At 35.4% G+C, this 19720-nt stretch overlaps 1 protein-coding gene across 2 annotated transcripts in view; it reads right to left on the reverse strand.

Moving 5' to 3' along the window:
• The window catches only part of nrg2b (neuregulin 2b), a 105816-nt gene that overhangs the window by 38581 nt on the left and 47515 nt on the right, over positions 1–19720 (reverse strand). For both annotated transcript variants that reach the window (XM_073820840.1, XM_073820839.1), the window contains exons 2-3: positions 18070–18232; positions 9709–9827 (exon numbers count right to left, since the gene is read on the reverse strand). In XM_073820840.1, the coding sequence (XP_073676941.1) occupies positions 9709–9827; positions 18070–18232 (282 nt within the window). The remainder of the gene's footprint in view (positions 1–9708; positions 9828–18069; positions 18233–19720) is intronic.

Raw genomic sequence — 19720 nt, forward strand, 5'->3', positions numbered from 1 at the left:
ATTAATTCTAAACATTGGGGAATGTCTATCATGACTTCTTAAAGGGACAGTTCACTCAAAAATAAATACTCTGTCATTAATTACTCATGTTGTTCCAAAACTGTAAGACTTTTGTTTATCTTCGGAACACAAATTAAGATATTTTCGATGAAATTCAAGAGCTTTCAGACCCTGCATAGACAGCAAAGCAACTACCACGTTAAAGGTCCAGAAAGGTAGTAAGGGCATTGTTAAAATAGTCCGTGTGACATCAGTGGTTCAACCGTAATGTTATGAAGCTATGAGAACACTTTTTGTGCGTGAAGAAAAGATGGCATGCAGACTAGACATGAAAACATATTTACATGTAATGTGGCAAAAATCTACATGCCTTTGTTTTCTAATCAATTTCTTGGACAGTACAATGTTTTCTGCAGTGTGCGACTGTGTGTGTTTGTGGACCATAACAGCATATGTCTTCCTCCACAGGGGGGAGATGGTGAGTTTATCCAATCATGACTGAAAGACAATAATGTTGATCAGGTGCTGCACTGACAGTGCATCTGTTCTCCGCTTTAAATAGATCCAGAGAGAGGCTTTTAAAGACTGCACATATTTCCCTCCGTCCCATAGTCCATCCTGGTGTGGCAGGATATTAGCTCCATTAGCCTTGGCTCTGAGCCGACGGATGGTTGCGGACAGGCAGGAGAACATGATTCACGCCCCAGCGAGGGGGGTTGCGGGGAAGGCCGTAAGTCACACGGGGGCCTGTACGGGGCATCCGATCCACTCTACTCAACCAGGTGCCGATCAATGACATCGAACCACTTACAGGCACTCCTCTATTCAGACGCCATTCACAGACGTGTCCACCACGAGAGTGATCACACGCGCGCAGAAACACGCACAAGCACACGCTGCAAAAATGCATGTAGGGGGAGGAGGTGGGGGGGGGAACAGGACGGATGGAGAGACAGGCTAATGAAGAGAGAAGTGAATAGAGGCAGGATAGAGGAATGGGGGATTTGAAGGAGACAGATTACCAGGAAGGAGAGCCACTGACGGGAAAGGGAGAGAAAAAGGGGGGTTAAAAAAACGGTCTGTTCTACTACAAAGTAAATATATATATATATATATATATATATATATAAAGTATATGTTATAAAATTGAGGTTGAACCACTGATGTCACATGGACTATTTTAACCTACGTTTCTAGGCCTTGAACGTGAACAGATGCAATACTGTCTATGCAGGCTGAATGAAGGTATTATGGGTTTGGAACAATTAATTAATGACATAAATTGAATTTTTGGGTGAACTTTCCCTGTAACATATACTGTAGCATGCTCTTTGTAAGCAGTAGACAGTAAACAGCACATACATACTGTGCAGCTGGAGTAAGCAGCACACTAGTACTCCAGTCTGAACACAGGCAGAAGTTGACAGACACTGGGCAGGGGTGGAGACAGAGCAGCATGCGCAGGAGTGTGTTTTATGTCTGCGTTTGCGTCAGACTCATTAAGCTGAAGGCAGCAGTGCTGAGCTCTGGACGGTGGACTCATTCCTCATTTATCTCAACAGTAACACTGGATCCAGAATCATCAATTTAACATGACCTGTGTCCATGTGCCTTTGTGAGATGCGCTCATTCATACAAATATGTGTAGCACCGCCATATAAAATCTGCAATGCATTTTTATTTCCATTATAGGTTTTTCTGAGTTAAATCAAATAATTACTGCAGACTCATTTAGTTTGGCACTCCGATTGATATTTGATTGGATTATTAAACACAAATTAAGATATTTTTGATGAAATATGAGAGCTTTCTGACCCAACAGACACGTTCAAGGCCCAGAATAGTAGTAAGGACATTGTTAAATCAGTGGTTCAACCGTAATGTTATGAAGCTACATGAATATTTTGTGTGCGCAAACAAAACAAAAATAGCGACTTTATTCAAAAATGTCTTCTCTTTCGTGTCAGTCGACACACATTTACTTACTTTTATGTTACTTTCTCGTTGCTTCATAATTAGGAATGTAACAATATCAAAATCTCACAATATGATAATATCTCAATATGAAGTTCACAATACGATATTTGTAATATATATATAAAAAATTAAAAACGTTTAAATTTTGTATATTTACAAGTTAAATTATTCTATGAAATGCACTTTGAGAGTTCTTAAAGGGTTACTCCACCCTAAAATGAAAATTTTGTCATTAATCACTTGACCACATGCCGTTCCAAACACATAAAAGCTTTGTTCGTCTTCGAAACACAATTTAAGATATTTTAGATGAAAACCGGGAGCTTTGAGGCTGTCCCATTGACTGCCAAGTAAATAACACTGTCAAGGACGAGAAAAAGTATGAAAGACATTGTCAAAATAGTCCATATGCTATTAGTCATTAAACCTTAATTTTATAAAGCTACAAGTATACTTTTTGTATGCAAAGAAAACAAAAATAACAAATTTATTCAACAATTCAGAATATCCCCTGACGCAAACCCTCTTTTCGTTTGTGGTATAATGTCTCAGTCTAAATTACATTCACACTGGTGTTTTAGGAAGCCAAACTAATTAGAATATAATAATAATAATAATAATAATAATAATAACAAATTTATATTATTGTTATTCCTATTTGACAGTAATAGCCATATACTGCCCTCCAAAAGTTTGGAAACATCCCTTGCAAAGTGTGGTTTTGGACGATATCAACATAAATCCTTATCATTGACCCCAAGCACACTTCCAGGCTGTGCAAATCCTATTTGTAGAGGAAACAGTCAGATGTCATCATGTCTGTCATGGAATGGCCTCCCCAATCACCCGACCTCAACCCAATTGAGCTACTATGGGAGGAACTGGACCGTGATGCCCGTAAGAAGTGTCCAACCAGTGTGAATCATCTTTGGGCAATCCTTCAGGAGGCTTGGAGTAATATATCAAGTCAATGTTTGAATAAACTGACAGCTCGGATGCCCAGATTATGCAGAGCTTTAATAGCTGCTAATGGTGGATATTTTGATTAATTGGAAAAATGTAGTTTTTTTCTATGTATAAACTGTTTATGTAATAAAATATGTTTGTAGTTTGTGTTGTCCCTTATCAGTGCACAATTATCACAAATTTAAAAGGATTCGTGCCAATATTGTCCAAAACCACTTTTCTAGGGTGTTTCCAAACTTTTGGAGGGTAGTGTATATTGTAAAATAATTGCACTGTAAAATAAATGAAAATTAATATTTCATAGATATATTATTTTTGCTTTCACTGCAGCAGGTAAATTACAATACTTCTTTCCTAATTTCTACACTTAAAAGAGATATTTAATTTTATTTTTAAACCGTTAGCTGTCAGTAACTCATACTGCACTTTTAAGCTTTTATTTTGATGGAAAACTCCAGTTTCGTTGAAAACAGGCTTACAAAAACACGTCTTACTGCAAATCTAGTGAAATGCTGTAATCATCTGCCGCGAAAATAAAGCATAACTGGTAGCCGTTGCGTTCCCAATCACAGCACATGCAATAAAAAAAGTTCACTGCATTCACTGTGAACTGAGCCGTTCTGAGGCACGGAAAACACCGGATTACGATCTGATCGCCTGAACGAAGTACTCGCTTCACTTTGAAAGGCGCAACGAAAACAGACTTGATGAAAGGATATTAAGCCATATTGTGCTTTCAGTTTTAGTTGGTTTAATAGATACTGTGCCAAAGCACAATGGCACAATTTACATTTATTCATTTAGCAGACGCTTTTATCCAAAGCAAATTGGGAATACAACAAGTGATTCATCCTAAGGAGGCAGATCAACATTGGAAGTGCTCAAAAATACCATATTAGGCGTTGTTAGATGAGTAGTCTCGCGTAGCCAGACCTTCAGACTGACGGCTGAAGGTCTGGAACTCGTGGCAGCTTTCATTGGCCAAGTCCCGCCCATAAGACCGTTTGATCGACATGTCAAACAACCAATCACAGTTTGTTTCGTTCAGCGTCACGTTTCTGTGCGTGGAAATGCCCCCACAACAATAGACTGGCGTGCAACAAGTCAGTCATTGAAATAACCAGCATTGAAAGATAACGAAGAAGAGGGAGAACAAGCAGTAAGTTAGTAATTTGTTCGCGAACGTCGCATATGTGTATAACAACAATGGCGTCTGCATAAGCACATTTTAGCAAAACGCCGAGTAAATCAGTCTGCGCTTTGTTTCCCGGCGGACCGAAAATAAACGCGACACTCTCGTCTTCCAGAAATCCGGTCAAATTCAATTAATCAGATGACGACTTCGACATTCCTGAAGTGTTTCCAGTTAAGCGTACCATATGCATCAGACGTTTAGCCAACGTTCTGTGGGCGTGACGTCTGAGGCTGAGACTATTAGATGAGTAGAGGCTAGAAAGGGAAGATCGAGAAAGAGAGGAGAAAAAAAGTTTTTTTTTTTTTTTTAATATTATTGAGTCAAATAGTGTCGAAAAAGATGGGTTTTCAGCAGTCGCTTGAAAGCTGTTAAGGAGTCTGCATTCCGGAGAGGGGTGGGAAGATCATTCCACCAGGCAGGAACGTTGAATGAGAATGTTCTGGAAAGTGATTTCATGAAGCAATGAAGCGTCTTTCACTAGAGGATCTCAGACTTCTGGAGGGAGTGTAGATTCGAAGTAGTGAATGGAGGTAAGCAGGTGATGAGCCAGTGGCTGTCCTATAGGCCAGCATCAGTGTCTTAAATTTGATGCGAGCTGTAACCGGTAACACAGCTTTAAAGACCTTTTATGTTAGAATAAGAAGATAATAAGAAGATTAAATATATTTTGAAAGTTACACTATTTGCCTGGAAGACCTATCATTTCATATCGTCATGTGATCACAATAATATCGAAACAGTTTTGCTATCGCAATACCACGATATTGAAAATACCATTACATCCCTATTCATAACATTACAGATAAACCACTGACACCACATATACTCTTGTCCTTACTACTTTTCTGGGCCTTGAATGTGGTTATTGTGTTGCTGTCTATGCAGGGTCAGAAATCTCTCTGAATTCTTAAAAAAGATCTTAATTTGTGTTCTGATGATGAACAAAAGTCTTACGGGTTTGGAAGGACATGAGGGTGAGTAAATAATGACAGAATTGTCCTTTTTAGGTGCACTGTTCTTTTAAGAGCACAAATAGGGTCAATTGTGGTTGCGGTTATGTGTGTGTGTATTTTGCGTTAAGTATACTTGGCGCTTGTATCTGACAGGCTCTTGGCATTGCAGCTGAAGAACTCAGCAGCCAGAGTCCAGCTGGGTCTCACGTCACACACAAACATATACACAAAGATGTAAACACACACTCCTCCTAAATGACCCATCTTCAAGGACGTTCTGCTTTAGCCAGCGCAGTTGTTGTCCTGTTTAAGGCTCACACAGACGCACACCTTTACTCTATGCTCTCAAATACTGCAGAGCTTTACCCTGGTGACCCCCCATATGGCCACTAGAGTGTCTCTCTCTGTCTCTTTCTCTTTGTCCCTCGCGTGTCTGTGCTGTTATATATAGCAGATATCTGTGCACTTATGGACTGAAATGCTTGCTGTTCCTGGAGTGCAGAATCTGCCAAAATGACACAGTTTATCTTCATTAAGCACAGAGAGTTATCTGCAGATATCCACCGAACACACACACAGAGAGACATTCACAGACACAAAACATTTCCTCATTGACTCCCAGACTCTAGACATTCATACAGCACATGTAAAAACACCTCGTCTCTTTATCACATCCTTAATGGACATTTTTACCTTTCACAATGTCTTAACTACATTATACAACTCAGATTATTAAGAAAGATAATTACCCCTCAGAACATAGGAACAAACGCACATGTCCAAGTCTGAATATGCAGTCAGGGACATCCTCTTCCTTCCTTACTTCCTTCTCTTTTTCTTTCTTTCTTTCTTTCTTTCTTTCTTTCTTTCTTTCTTTCTTTCTTTCTTTCTTTCTTTCTTTCTTTCTTTCTTTCTTTCTTTCTTTCCTTCCTTCCTTCATTCATTCATTCTGGAAGCTTGTTTCTGCCATGGCAAAAGAGGTAATTGCGACTTTTTGTCTGTTTTTTTTTAAAAATAAATTCTGAGATTATATCTCACGTTTTAGTGCTTTATTTTCATTCGCTTTTTCAAGAAATAAAATTCTAATTGTGACATATAAACTCTTGAAACTCTCAAAATTTGATTTTTTTTTTCAGAAAAAAAGGTAACTTTGTGAGATGTAAACTTACAAATAATTTCAAGAAAAAAGGTAAAACTGTAAGAGGAAAGTCAGAATTCTGACTTTGTATTTTGCAGTTCTGACTTTGAATTCTGAGTTTATGTCTTGGAATTCTGACATTTTTCTCAGAAGTGTGAGAAAAGTCCAAATTGTGAGACAAAAAGTTGCAATTATATTTTATATTTTTTATTGTTCATGGCAGAAATTGGCTTTCATAATTCATTTATTCAAAAAAAAAAAAAAAAACATTTAAGAGTTTGCACTGATTCAAATTAATTGATGGATTCCCAAACATTTTGTCAGCTGAACCCCTTTGACCTATTTTTTCTCAATATGAAGGTAAATTACTAAAGTATTTTATCTTGATTTAGCAAGTGTTTTCTTTTGATATATATATGTGACCCTGGACCACAAAACCAGTCATAAGGTTAAATTTTACAAAACTGAGATATATACATCATATGAAAGCTCAATAAATAAGCTTTCTATTGATGTGTGATTTGATAGGATAGGACAATATTTGGCCGAGATACATCTATTTGAAAATCTGGAATCTAAGGGTGCAAAAAATCAAAATACTGAGAAAATCACCTTTAAAGTTGTCCAAATTAAGTTCTTAGCAATGCATATTACTAATCAAAAATTACATTTTGATAGGTTTACAGTAGGAATTTTACAAAAAATCTTCATGGAACATGATCTTTACTTAATATCCTAATGATTTTTGACATAAAAGAAAAATCTATAATTTTGACCCATACAATGTATTTTTGGCTATTGCTACAAATATACCCCAGCGACTTAAAACTGGTTTTGTGGTCCAGGGTCACATATATTTTAAACAATTTCACACTACCAGTCAAAAGTTTTTGAACAGTGAGATTTTTAATGTTTTTAAGAAGTCTCTTTTGCTCACCAAGCCTGCATTTATTTGATCCAAAACAGTACAATTTTAAAATATTTGTATTATTTAAAATAACTGTTTTCTATTTGAATATCTTTAAAAATGTAATTTATTCCTGTGATCAAAGCAAAATTTTCAGCTTCATTACTCCAGTCTTCAGTGTCACATGATCCTTCAGAAATCATTATAATATGCTGATTTGCTGTTCCAGAGACATTTATTATTATTATTATTATTATTATTATTATTATTATTATTAATATTTGAAACAGTTCAGTACTTTTTTTTCAGGATTCTTTCAAAGATCCAAAGATCAGCATTTATCTGAAATAAAAAAATATACACTACACCATTCAAAAGCTTGAAGTCAGTATAATTATTATTAATAATAATACTTTTATTTAGCAAGGATGCTTTAAATTGATCAAAAGTAATGATAAAGACATTTATAATGTTACAAAAGATTTCTATTTAAGATAAATGCTGTTCTTCTGAACGTTTTATGCATTAAAGAAACCTGTAAAAATTCCACTCAGCTGTTTTCAACATAATAATAATAATCTTTTTTGAGCAGAACATCAGAATATTAGAATGATTCATGAAGGATCATGTGACTGGAGTAATGATGCTAAAAATTCAGCTTTAAAGTCACAGGAATAAATTTCATTTTAAAATATATTCAAATATATTCACACTAACTGTTATTTTAAATAGTAAAAATATTTAAAAATTGTGCTGTTCTTGTTGTACTTTGAACAAAATAAATGCAGGCTTGGTGAGCAGAAGAGACTTCTTTAAAAAACATTAAAAATCTTACTGTTCAAAAACTGGTAGTGTATTTTAAATTTTACATTTTTATAATTTAATTCATTTTTAGCTTTTCATCCATTTAGGAAAACCCTGAATTGGTCCATTAAATCACTCGCCTGTTTATTCATTGCTTTGCTTCATTCATTTATTCATCTCCTCTCTCAATAAAGAACCTGAATCTTTGGTCACTCATTTAAATATTTTATACATTTATTCACTTATTTATTCAAATAATGTTATTTTACCTTGTTGTACAATCACTTAAATCTTTTATTGATTTGTTCTTTCAGTATCCCGTCCACTAAATCATCGTTTACACACGTATTATTCAGAAATCACTGGCTACACAAAATCAAACTGCTCAAAAATTGAGAAAAAAAGTGTAGTTTCTGTAAGCTCCAGGGTTGCTGTGCTTGTTTGTAGTATTGCACAATTTGGCCAAAAAAATTTATTTTATATTTTACATATAAATGCGTTTATACACACACACACACACACACACACACACACACACACACACACACACACACACACACACACACACACACACACACACACAATCCCTAATTTATTCTATCGATTCCTTTACTCATTCTTTCATTAATTTATTCTTTTATCATATTCATTCTCTCAGCCATTCGTTCATTCTTTGTGTCCATGAGACTCTGCTGACACATCAGATAATGGAGGGGTTTGGTGGAGAGCTAGAGGACAAAGTTGAGAGAGAGAGAGAAAGACCCTATATCTCAAACCACTCAACCATTACTGCCCTTAAGATGGGCTGGATGGAGCTCACATTAGTTACACACACACACACACACACACACACACACACACACACACACACACACACACACACACACACACACACACACACACACACACACACACACACACACACTAACGGCACATCAAACTCCTCCGGCTGATGTGATATACTCCAGTGACTGAAGCAGGTGGGGAGATCGGTGAGTAAAACAGCAGATGAGAGAGGTGTGTTCTCAACAATAACACCCAAACTCACAAAACAGACATGAATGCTGCCTCAAAGCCTCAAATCCTCAAATCTTGTGGCTGTGTGCTATTACATTTCTATTGCATTTCTAATGGTTGATAAAACAACTGAAACAATCCTACAGACTAACTGGATGGATCCAAGCCATATCATAGAGGGGTGAACTCTTCTGACTTGAGCAACTATACTGCAAATGAACTTTTAATTACCCAAAACACCCTAGTAACTACCTAGCAACACCCTAGCAACTAATCACAGGATCCTAGCAACCATCTTAACACGCATTCACAACACTCCATCCTCCATCCTCACACACAAACACCATTATGGATGGGAATTGTAAGGAATTTCATGATTCTTGTTCTAATTCTGATGAAAAACTTGTAACAGATTTTTTTTAGAGGAGTAAACGCAATAAACGCAATTCAATACTAAGGCCAAATGATAAATGAAATCAAATCAATATGTTCCATTTTTAGTGGAAAATGTTCTGATTAGAAACACCACATATTTCTTTAGAAAATGCAAGGTAATGGCTACAGAAATGGACAAAGCTATAAATGCAACATAAAGACAGGTCCGGTGTGCTCTTTCTGTACACTTACTAAGCACATCTGTTTTATTTGAAATATAAAGAACACGCAAAAAAATCTGCTTCATGTTGAGCAGGTGCGCTGGTCTCCTGTGACTCTCAGCCGTTTGCAATAAGGGAAATAATAGAGCTCTTACTGCTTTGGACGCTGACGTAGCTGGTGGCGTTCTCTCTGCCCAGCGAGTTCTCCGCCACACAGGTGTAGTTCCCAGAATCCTCCAGTCTCACTCTGCTGATGTGAAGCTTTGAGTTTTTCCTGCGCAAAAACACCCAGGGCACAAGGAAAGAGAGAAATGGAGAAAAGCATCAGGGTACATGAGGGCAGAAATTTAAAGAGAGACAAAAAAGTCAGATGAGGTTGGAACGTAGGGGAAAAAAAGCATTTGCAGAAATGTTGCTATTTCTCCCAGAAGGACATGATCCTGGATCACCATGTTGTTGGGCCTAACAACATTGCTATCAACCAATCAGGTTTGCTATTAATCAATCAGATGATATGTTGCGTTCCAACTCGAAAGTCAGAATTTCCAACACTCTGTTTGGAAAAGTGGTATGGCACGTGCACTTTGGAAACTGATGTGGAAATCCCAACCATTCTGCCAAGATGAGGTCACATAAACATGTAGAAATCGATTATTAATAGTAAGCGAAGTTGCAGCATCACACAATATAAAACTTGTTTAACAAGTAAAGGTTTGCAGAGATGTGTATAAAATATGGTAAATTGTTGTCGCTGCTGATAATCCTACACTTACAAATGCTAGCATTTATATAATGAAAACTTTAATTCAGCAAGGATGCATTAAATTGACACATTGCATGACAGTAAAGACATTTATATTAGGACTAGAAATTTTAACAATTCAAACTTACAAGCTTGCATATCGATTAGATTCAATTCAATTTGATTTTGATTATTTTGGATATATATCAGGTACAGTACATGTCAAATTTTCTCAAGGAAAAGTCAGTTGATAGTACATTAATACTGAAGGTTATAATTAAATCTGATCTCATGATGAAAATGTACCTGTGGAAATTTTTCGCAAGAAACAAAATACATACCGGCATGTATGTTTCGTGACATATTCGATGTGAAATGTAGAGTGGCTCTAAAAGAGTGTTTGGTTTTTTTCCCTGGAACAGATGACTTTGGTTGTGTAGGTGTCACATAATAATACGCTTTAATAATACTCTGTAACGTACCATCTGCACTACGCCTAAACCAACCCAATAGTATGAACAAAAGTGAATGTGATGTAAAAAATACAATCACAAGCATGCCGTTTTAGTTTGTTTTTCAATCTCTCATCTTTCAGCTCTTTCATCGTGAATCAACCGGATTTGTACCCAAGGATTCCACATCCTAAGTCCAATTCCGTGCCAGCTGTGCTAACGTCGCTCGGATACGGATTTCGGTAAGTTGTAAGTTTCTTTTACCACACCTTCGAATGTTTATTCATGTTTATTTAAAGCTGTGACTGGAATCAAAGCGGAGGAGATGATCGGCTCATGTCTACAGAGCTATAGCGATCTGTCACTCCACATTAAACAGCACTAAAATAGCATTTATTGTTTGAATATTGTAATAAAATGGTCAGAATTTGAAATCTGAGACTGTTTCATAATAAAAGCAACAAATCACAAAGGTTATTGCAATTTATTGGATGGGAGGCGCTAAAATATTTTGTTCTTTAACTGAAAACAGGCTAGACTAATCGATTATTGGGTATTTAAGAATCAATATCATTTCATAAAAATGAGAATTGGTCAAAATCCAGAAATCAATATTTTTTACCCAGCCCTAATTTGTAATGTTATAATTGTGATTTCTATTTCAGATAAATTCTATTCTTTTGAACTTTCTATTCTATCAATCAATTATTAAATAAATGCATAACCTACAAAGATACATACATAAATATTAAGCACCACAACTATATTCAACTTTGATAATAATAAGAAATGTTTCTTTAGCATATCAAAATGATTTCTGAAGGATCATGTGACACTGAAGATCAGAGTAATGATGCTGAAAATTCAGCTTTGGCATAACAGTTATAAATTACATTTTAAAATATATCAAAATAAAAAACTGTCATTTTGAATTGAAATATCAATTCACAATATGACTGTTTTCCACAGTATTTTGGGTAACACTTTACAATAAGGTTCATTAGTTAACATTAGTTAACCATATTAGTTAACATGAACTAATAATGAACTGGACTTATACAGCATTTATTAATCTTTGTTAATGTTAATTCCAACATTTACTAATACATTATTAAAATTTTGTTAACATTAGTTAATGCAGTGTGAACTAACATGAACAAACAATGAACAACTGTATTTCCGTTAACTAACGTTAATAAAGATTAGTAAATACATTAACAAATGTATTGCTCATGGTTAGTTCATGTTAGTTAATACATTAACTAATGTTTAACTAATGAACCTTATTGTAAAGTGTTACCGTATTTTGACTAAATAAATGCAGCCTTGGTGAGCATAAGAGACTTTTTCAAAAAGTTACAACAATCGTACAAAATTCTGAAATTCTGAATAGTAGCGTACTTATTATTTGTATTTATTAATTTCGCAAATGTTTTATTCAAATTGACTTACAAAAGAGGAACATCACAAGCAATTAAAGAGAAAATTCTGTCAATAATTACTCACTCTCTTGTTGTTCTAAACCCGTAAAGCTTCGTTCAGAACACAAATTAAGATAAATCTGAGAGCTTTCTGAACCTACAAAGACAGCAACGCAACTGACATGTTCAAGGCCCAGAAAGGTAGTAAGGACATCATTAAAATCCAAAGTCCAAGTCCATGTGACATCAGTGGTTCAACCATAATTTTATGAAGCTACAAGAATATTTTTTGTACGCTAAGAAAACTAAAATAATTACTTTATTCAACAATTTCTTCTCTCCTGTGTCAGAAGATTTGTGTGTCTCTTGGATTTCAATCAAAATATCTTAATTTGTGTTCTGAAGATGAACAAAGGTCTTAATTGGTTTGGAACGACATGAGGCGTAATTAATGACAGAATTTTGACTTTTTGGGTGAACTATCCCTTTAAGTATGTATTGTTTCAATCAGCAATACTAGTATTGAATAGAATATCCCACATCTGACTTCGGGCTAGGATTAGGGTCAGGCCTGATTTTTGATAGGAATGTTGTTCCAGGACCAACAAAGGATTTTGGTCCAGGAATATGTCCTACTTGGCTTCATCACATCATGCGTGGAGTCTCTAGTGGTGTCAATGTGATACTCGCATTGTCTCTCTGCCCTTCTCGTCAGGTCAGCATGTGGACAGCTCATTAGAGGAGCAAAGCTCTCGAAGGATCTCGCTCTGGAGCAGAACGCAGCGAAAATGGCAGCTGCGCGTATCATCCTCTGTCCTTACTTTACCTTCATCATTATTAAACCATCCCTGTCCACGCTGTCAGCTCTTTCACTCACAGTTCATTGGCGTAAGTGTGCGTACGGATGCGAGCGCGTGTCTCCGCGACTGTGCATCTGCAGTTTCAGCACACACACATTTGCAAAATTACACAAGGGGCCAGTGAACAGGCAATCCTGTTAGAGTGATCTGCTTTCTGTGGAAACGTGCACCTCAGCACTTTTTCTCGGAGAACAGAAGAGGACCGTCACGTTACGGAATGCCCTGAATTCTCCCGTATGATTCCTTCCCTGCGGTCCCAGGATATTGCTACATACTGACTGACGGTGACACACGCACTGAATATACAGCTACATGTGCACTATTGATTTGTGTTACAAATGGCTAAATGACATTGATGCAATGTTACTGCAACATGCACAGATCAGCAACTTTTTATTCAATCTTTCATGCCATTTTACGAAATGCCGCTTTCCCATATATTAAGACATTTGCATGATTATGCAATTCTCACTGGAGACTAGTTCATCTAGACCCCAAGCGTATATAAACTTAGTCATATGTTTTTTTTTTTATTCTATTCTCCACCTACAGAAGCCACTGAGGGAGAAAGTATTGCATGTTCGGGCCCACACACTCTACCCTCAGATACGGCGGCAACCCACGGTCCCATTGCCAGAGAAAAGCAATGAAGGGGACGTTACCCACATTTCACCGATGGAGCTTCCTTGAGATGTTTGACCAGAGCCTAGAGATCCAACAAAGGAGAACTGCTCATTCTGACTGAAGAGGAATAGTTAATTCTAAGATCATTTACCTAATATCATGTTGTTCCAAACCTGCATGACTTTTTTCAACATAAATGCAATATTACTGCCTACAACTGCCCAACATGACACAAAAGCACATGTAAACTTAAATGCAAGTTACACTACCCTTCAAAAGTTTAGACTTTAGATTTTTTTTTTTAAAGAAATTAATACTTCTATCCAACAAGGATATGTTACATTGATCACAAGTGACAGTAAAGACATTCATTATGTTATTCCCTAGCAAGCACACGTCATAAGATGTTAATATTTGGTTAAATTTGGGTTGTGATGTCGGGGGACTAAAATTTAATGTCAATTCAACGTCTAATGTCAACGTTAATTTAATATCCAATACCAGTGTCAGCTGACGTTGATATTTTTAGTCTGTGTAACCAAAATCTAACCTTAAGTCAACATCACATTGATTTCAAACCCAATTTTCATTCTCAACCGACATCTGGTCCAACGTCAACCTGACGTTATACTGACATCAAGTGCCTCCTGGGTCAAGATTTCTATTTCAAATAAATGCTGTTCTTTTTAACTTTTTGTTCAGTAAAGGATCCTGAAAAAATGTGTCATGGTTTCGACAAAAATAAAGCAGCGCACAACTGTTTTCAACAATAATAACAATACGAAAAATACAGTCAAAACTGTATTTAAATTTTTTTCTAACTATTGCGTGCAGGACACTATAGTTAATTTATGTAAGTGAGGATAGCAAAATAACGTAAACTGTGACATATTAAAGCCCAAAATTCTTTATACAGTGGACTACCAGTAAAACTAATAAAAATTTGGGACCAGAAATTATTCAGACACTTTGACCTGACCATGTTTTGCTTAAGTGTTTTTTTCTTTAATTGGTAATGCAACCTATTTACACCACAGACTAAACAAAATTAAGCATTGCTTGGTAACTGGTCATCAAAGTATTGATAGCTGTGTAAATATTGTCTGAATTTTTGGTTGATTGTATTCCATTACATACCTTTCTATCAAAGTTATCTGACATTATCAAGAATTTGTCCTGACACAGTTTTACTCTTAAGTTCTTGTCATATTTTATTATCATTTGTGAGAAATGTTAAAGTTGTCTGAATAAATTTTGTATTAAACACCAAATCAGCATATTATAGTGATTTCTGAAGGATCATTTGACACTGAAGACTGGAGTAATGATGCTGAAAATTCAGCTTTGCATCACAGGAATAAATTACATTTTAAAATATATTCAAATGGGAAACCCATCTTTTTGATTGTAATATTGTGCTAGAAAATTACTGTTTTTACTGTTTTATTGATCAAATAAATATAGCCTTGGGGAGATTTTTTTTTTCTTTCTAAATCTTATTGACAAACTTGTAAATTCCTTTTAGATGAATGTGAATTTATGTATTCAATAATTCAGTACATTCTCATTAACTAAAATTAGGCATTTTGCCATTTGATTGAATATTAATGAATATGACATGATGAAATATGACTACATTTAAAGGATATTTGTATATTACAATATGAGGGCAAATGAGATTTGAGCACTACAACAGAAGGTTAAATCTAATTAAATTTCAAAGATTTAGAATTTAGTGTATTAGACATCTGGGCCATTTTTTGGCACTGTTACATTTTTTTTTGTGTTCGTTTAAAGGAACATATTACGGCAGCAAACTTCCTTGACTATTACGCTGGAATGGAAGTGTAGTTCCTAATCTTAACAGCTTAGAAACTCGCAGCTTTGCATTTCCACCGGTCTTAGTACACGATATAACTACAGAAGAGTCAAGTTTTAAATACAACAAATATGGAAACTCGTTGGTCATTTTTGAACGCGATGCTATTGGTCTAATAGGATTCAATGATCTATGCTAAGCTATGCTAAAAGTGATATCGCCAGAACAGGAGAACGGCTGAATGGATTTCAAAACGGTAAAAATCAACTTATTAACTCGGGGGGAGTTGGAGAATGAGCCTATTTCCAAAAAAAGTGGAGTGTTCCTTTAAAGTTGGGCAGGAAATCGAGTTTGCACAACATATATATTTTTTGTAAACAATATGGTATTAGGTACTACTGTACACTGATCTGATACAAGGCGAGCTCTTCTGAAAAATAGTACACTGAGTGAGTTGCTGCGGGGAAAGTGCATAATCCAATTTATCCTAAACATGAGACATGCTTTATATTAAGGTCTTAAAAAAATTGTAATATATAGTTAACACGTGTAGTTTAAAGCGTAATGTGTTAATGTGCGTTAATGTGTTTGAGGTGTGGTGTTTTCCTCAATTAACTTACATTTCACAGGTATATCCTCCATCCCTAAATGTTAGAAATGTTGGAATTCTTTCCATTCTCCTGTCAGGAGTGGATGAGCCTTGTATAGAGTTTTTTCACAATGCATCATCAATCGGCCATATTGACGCCACAGAAAGTAGACAATGCCACTGAACCGAACGGAACTCGCATATTTAGCTAATTATTGCTGCTGAAAATGGTCAATTATTGAAATGTTTTGGCCTGTACTAATCGGTCGGACCAGGAAAAACATTTGGAGTACTAAAGACTGTTAAAAGTTATAACAAATCAAGGAGAAGAGTGAAAAAAACTGTCTGAGGAACAAAAGGCATTTGTGGTTGGCCAAACTGAACCAGGATTTCAAGGGCAAGAATCTTGACAACATTCATGTTTGTTCTTATCATTTCCGGTCAGGTAGGTGAAATATTATGATTTATGATTTAGTAGCTTCCACACATTTTTTTTCTGTGGTTTAGACAGCATAAATTAGCAGAACAACATATCCAGTAGTACATAAACTGTGCAATCCATGCTGTTGTTTACATCCAAGTATCGCCACTATGGCCATGCATCCAGGTAACTGCCCAAATCGTGACGTAAGTGCAAACCCCTCTATACGCGTCTCCGCTAAACTTTGCAGACTTCACTGCGCGCATGCGTTTGAAAACAATGATGACTTTTTTGTGGGCGGAGCCTATCTGGTAGCAGAAAATGACAGTTTTCAAGTAGCAGTCTATGGAAGCCATGGAATAAAAGAATAAAAAAGGTAAATTTGAGTTTATATTTTAAAATTCTGCTAATCTCACAATTCTGATAAGAAAAATGAACTCATTATTCTGTCTTTTAATGATGAGTTTATATCCCATACTTCTGGCTTTTTTTCCTCAGGATTGACAAACTCGCAATTGTTGAGTTAAATCGAGTTATAAAGTCAACTTGGAGATATAAACAAAAAAGTCTGAATTCTGCGATAACATAAGTAAATGTTACATAAAATGTTATAGGTTTAAATAGTATTTCATGCTGTAACTGTGAGGCTAATATAATATGTCCCCTATGAACTGCGTATGTGAATATTATGTAGACCTATTGCTTAAATCAAATTTATGCTTTAAAAGTAGAGTAATCACAGCAGGTTTCACTCATTAGTCTGTCTAAAAATGGATTTTACCCATTTCCCTCGACTTGTTACCAGCGTTTTTCTGCCATCAAATGCGCGCGCAGCTGCAAGTGACATAACATGACGTCTACTCCAAATTGGTCTATAGAATAGGATCACAATAATTCTGACAAAAATATACATTTTGATTAAATAAATGTAGTTGGCCAATAAATGTGCCATATGTAGAATTTTAAACCTACAAGTAAGTGTATTTTTATGATAGCAGTAACTGTGTAGTGAATTAGTCTATGCTTTTGTTTTTATTTATTTTCATTTTCAGTTTAGTAAATTTAACTTATGATTTATTGCATTCACTATATTTGTTTTCATATCCTTTACTATGAACATTGTTTCATTTGACAGCATTGGGCATGAAGTGAAATAAAACTTTTAAAACAAATCGTAAAACAGAGAAAATACCAAGATATATACCGTATATTAAAATTCTGCCAAAATACAGAGATTAGATTTTTTTGGCCATATCCCCTAGCCCTTTTTTATTATATGAGAAGTAGCAGCGTGAACTTTCTTCATAATTTCATAAAGAAACAAAATGGGTTTGGAACAACATGAGAGCGAGTAAATGATGAAAGAGTTTTCATTTTGTGTGAACTACTCCTTTAACAAGACGTCTGCATCTTTCTCCCCTCTGAAAATCTCCGAGTCTATTTACAAACTGGGACAATCTTCTGCTTGAGTTGATGGGAGATGTATTTTTAATACCTCTGATGCCAAGAATAGTTCTGCCAGCGTATGAGTAGTGTGTTTGCTTGTGCATCTGTATGTGTGTGTGTATGTGTGTTTGATGAGTCTTACTTGTTGGATTTGATTTTGACGTCTTTCCTCTTGCGGAGCTGGCTGCCATCTTTGTACCAGTTAAAGGAGGGGCTCGGGTTGCCCACAGCTTCACACTTGAGTGTCAACTTTTTACCTTCCAGGAGCCACTGAGAATCCATGGGCTTCACCTTCGGAGCTGATGCTAGAGACAGAGAAAACAGACAGAGAGTGAGGAGAAAAGAAAAGCAGGTTTGCTCAAAGGACAGAAAAAGCAAAAAATGTTTCTCTTTAATACCTGCAGTTGATTTGCACCGATTTACATAGAAACAACAGAATATATAATGTTGCAAAAACATTATTTGCTTGTTATTTTGGGTGTGTTTGTTCCATCCACGTTTATTTTACATTATGCACACTCTGGATGTCAACAATCTTCCCATTTGCTTTTCTGGTAAGGAATTTTAAGAGTAAACATCTGAGACAGTAAGTACTAGAAGTGAACTATGAGATTCTTTTGGCTGGAGGTGAGACTGACTGAGGTGACAAGGGAAGAAAAAAAGAGATTTTATTGGAGAAAGAAAAGGAGAGGGACAGATGGAGGGAGGAATGGATTTTGTCAGAAAAGGAAAGGAGAGAAAGAAGAAGGCATGACGGCTAAAAAAGCCGGGAAACATGTTGAGAGACAGACGCAGACGGGAGGATAAAAAAAAGCAAACAGAAGAGTGGGAAAGAGGAAAGAAGCGAGAAACGAAAGAGTGTGAGAGATTAATGGGGCTCATCTTCCTGCAGTTTACCTCGGTAAAGTAATCCATCTAGCAACGAGAAACAAGCCCAATATTGTGAACTATGAGCAGTAATAAAAATACAGTACATTTAGTGCAGCAAATAATGATCACAGTTTACACAAACACACTCCACACACACAATAATAATAGTGCTACAGAGAGTTTGTTTTATTGTACACCTTAAGGCTTATGTTTAGAACTTGAAAAAACAAAAAAGACACTAAAATGAACAGAAAATATATGACAAATATATTTGGAACTACAAACATAAGCATTTTTTTTTACATTTTCCTCTCAAAATACATAGAAATGTTAAAAAATAATTACAAATGATAAAAAAATATACAAAATGAATATAAATAATAATAAAATAGTACATTGCATAAAATGCTTTATATTTAATAAAACAAAAGGTGCCCCTAATGTTTTATCAAAATTAAAACTCCTCTAAAACAATGTTCAAGTCCGCTTTTTTTTTTTTTACATTTTCCTCTCAAAAGTAATGCATTTGAATGCACTTTTTTGAAATTCTTTTTTTTCTCAAAAGTAATTTTCATAACACTTTCATTACTAAGAGTACTTTTGCTTTTTATTTAATGCTTTTTATTTGAACAAGCTTTTTATTTAAACTATTTTAAATTAAATTCAGCGTAAATTAAAGACAGTAAAATATACACTGTTGTAAAGGTTTGGGATCAGAAAGATTTTTAATGTTTTCTAATTTTAAATAAGTTGCCCATCAAGGCTGCATTTATTTCATTAAAAATTTAGAAGAAAATAGTAATATTGTGAAATATTATTTCAATGTAAAATAACACATGAAAAAAAATGTAATTTATTTCTGGGATGCAAACGTATATTTTCAGCATCAGTACTCCAGGCTTCAGTGATCCTTCAGAAATCAT

Source organism: Garra rufa, chromosome 16, assembly GCF_049309525.1.
Source record: "Garra rufa chromosome 16, GarRuf1.0, whole genome shotgun sequence".
Lineage (NCBI taxonomy): Eukaryota > Metazoa > Chordata > Actinopteri > Cypriniformes > Cyprinidae > Garra > Garra rufa.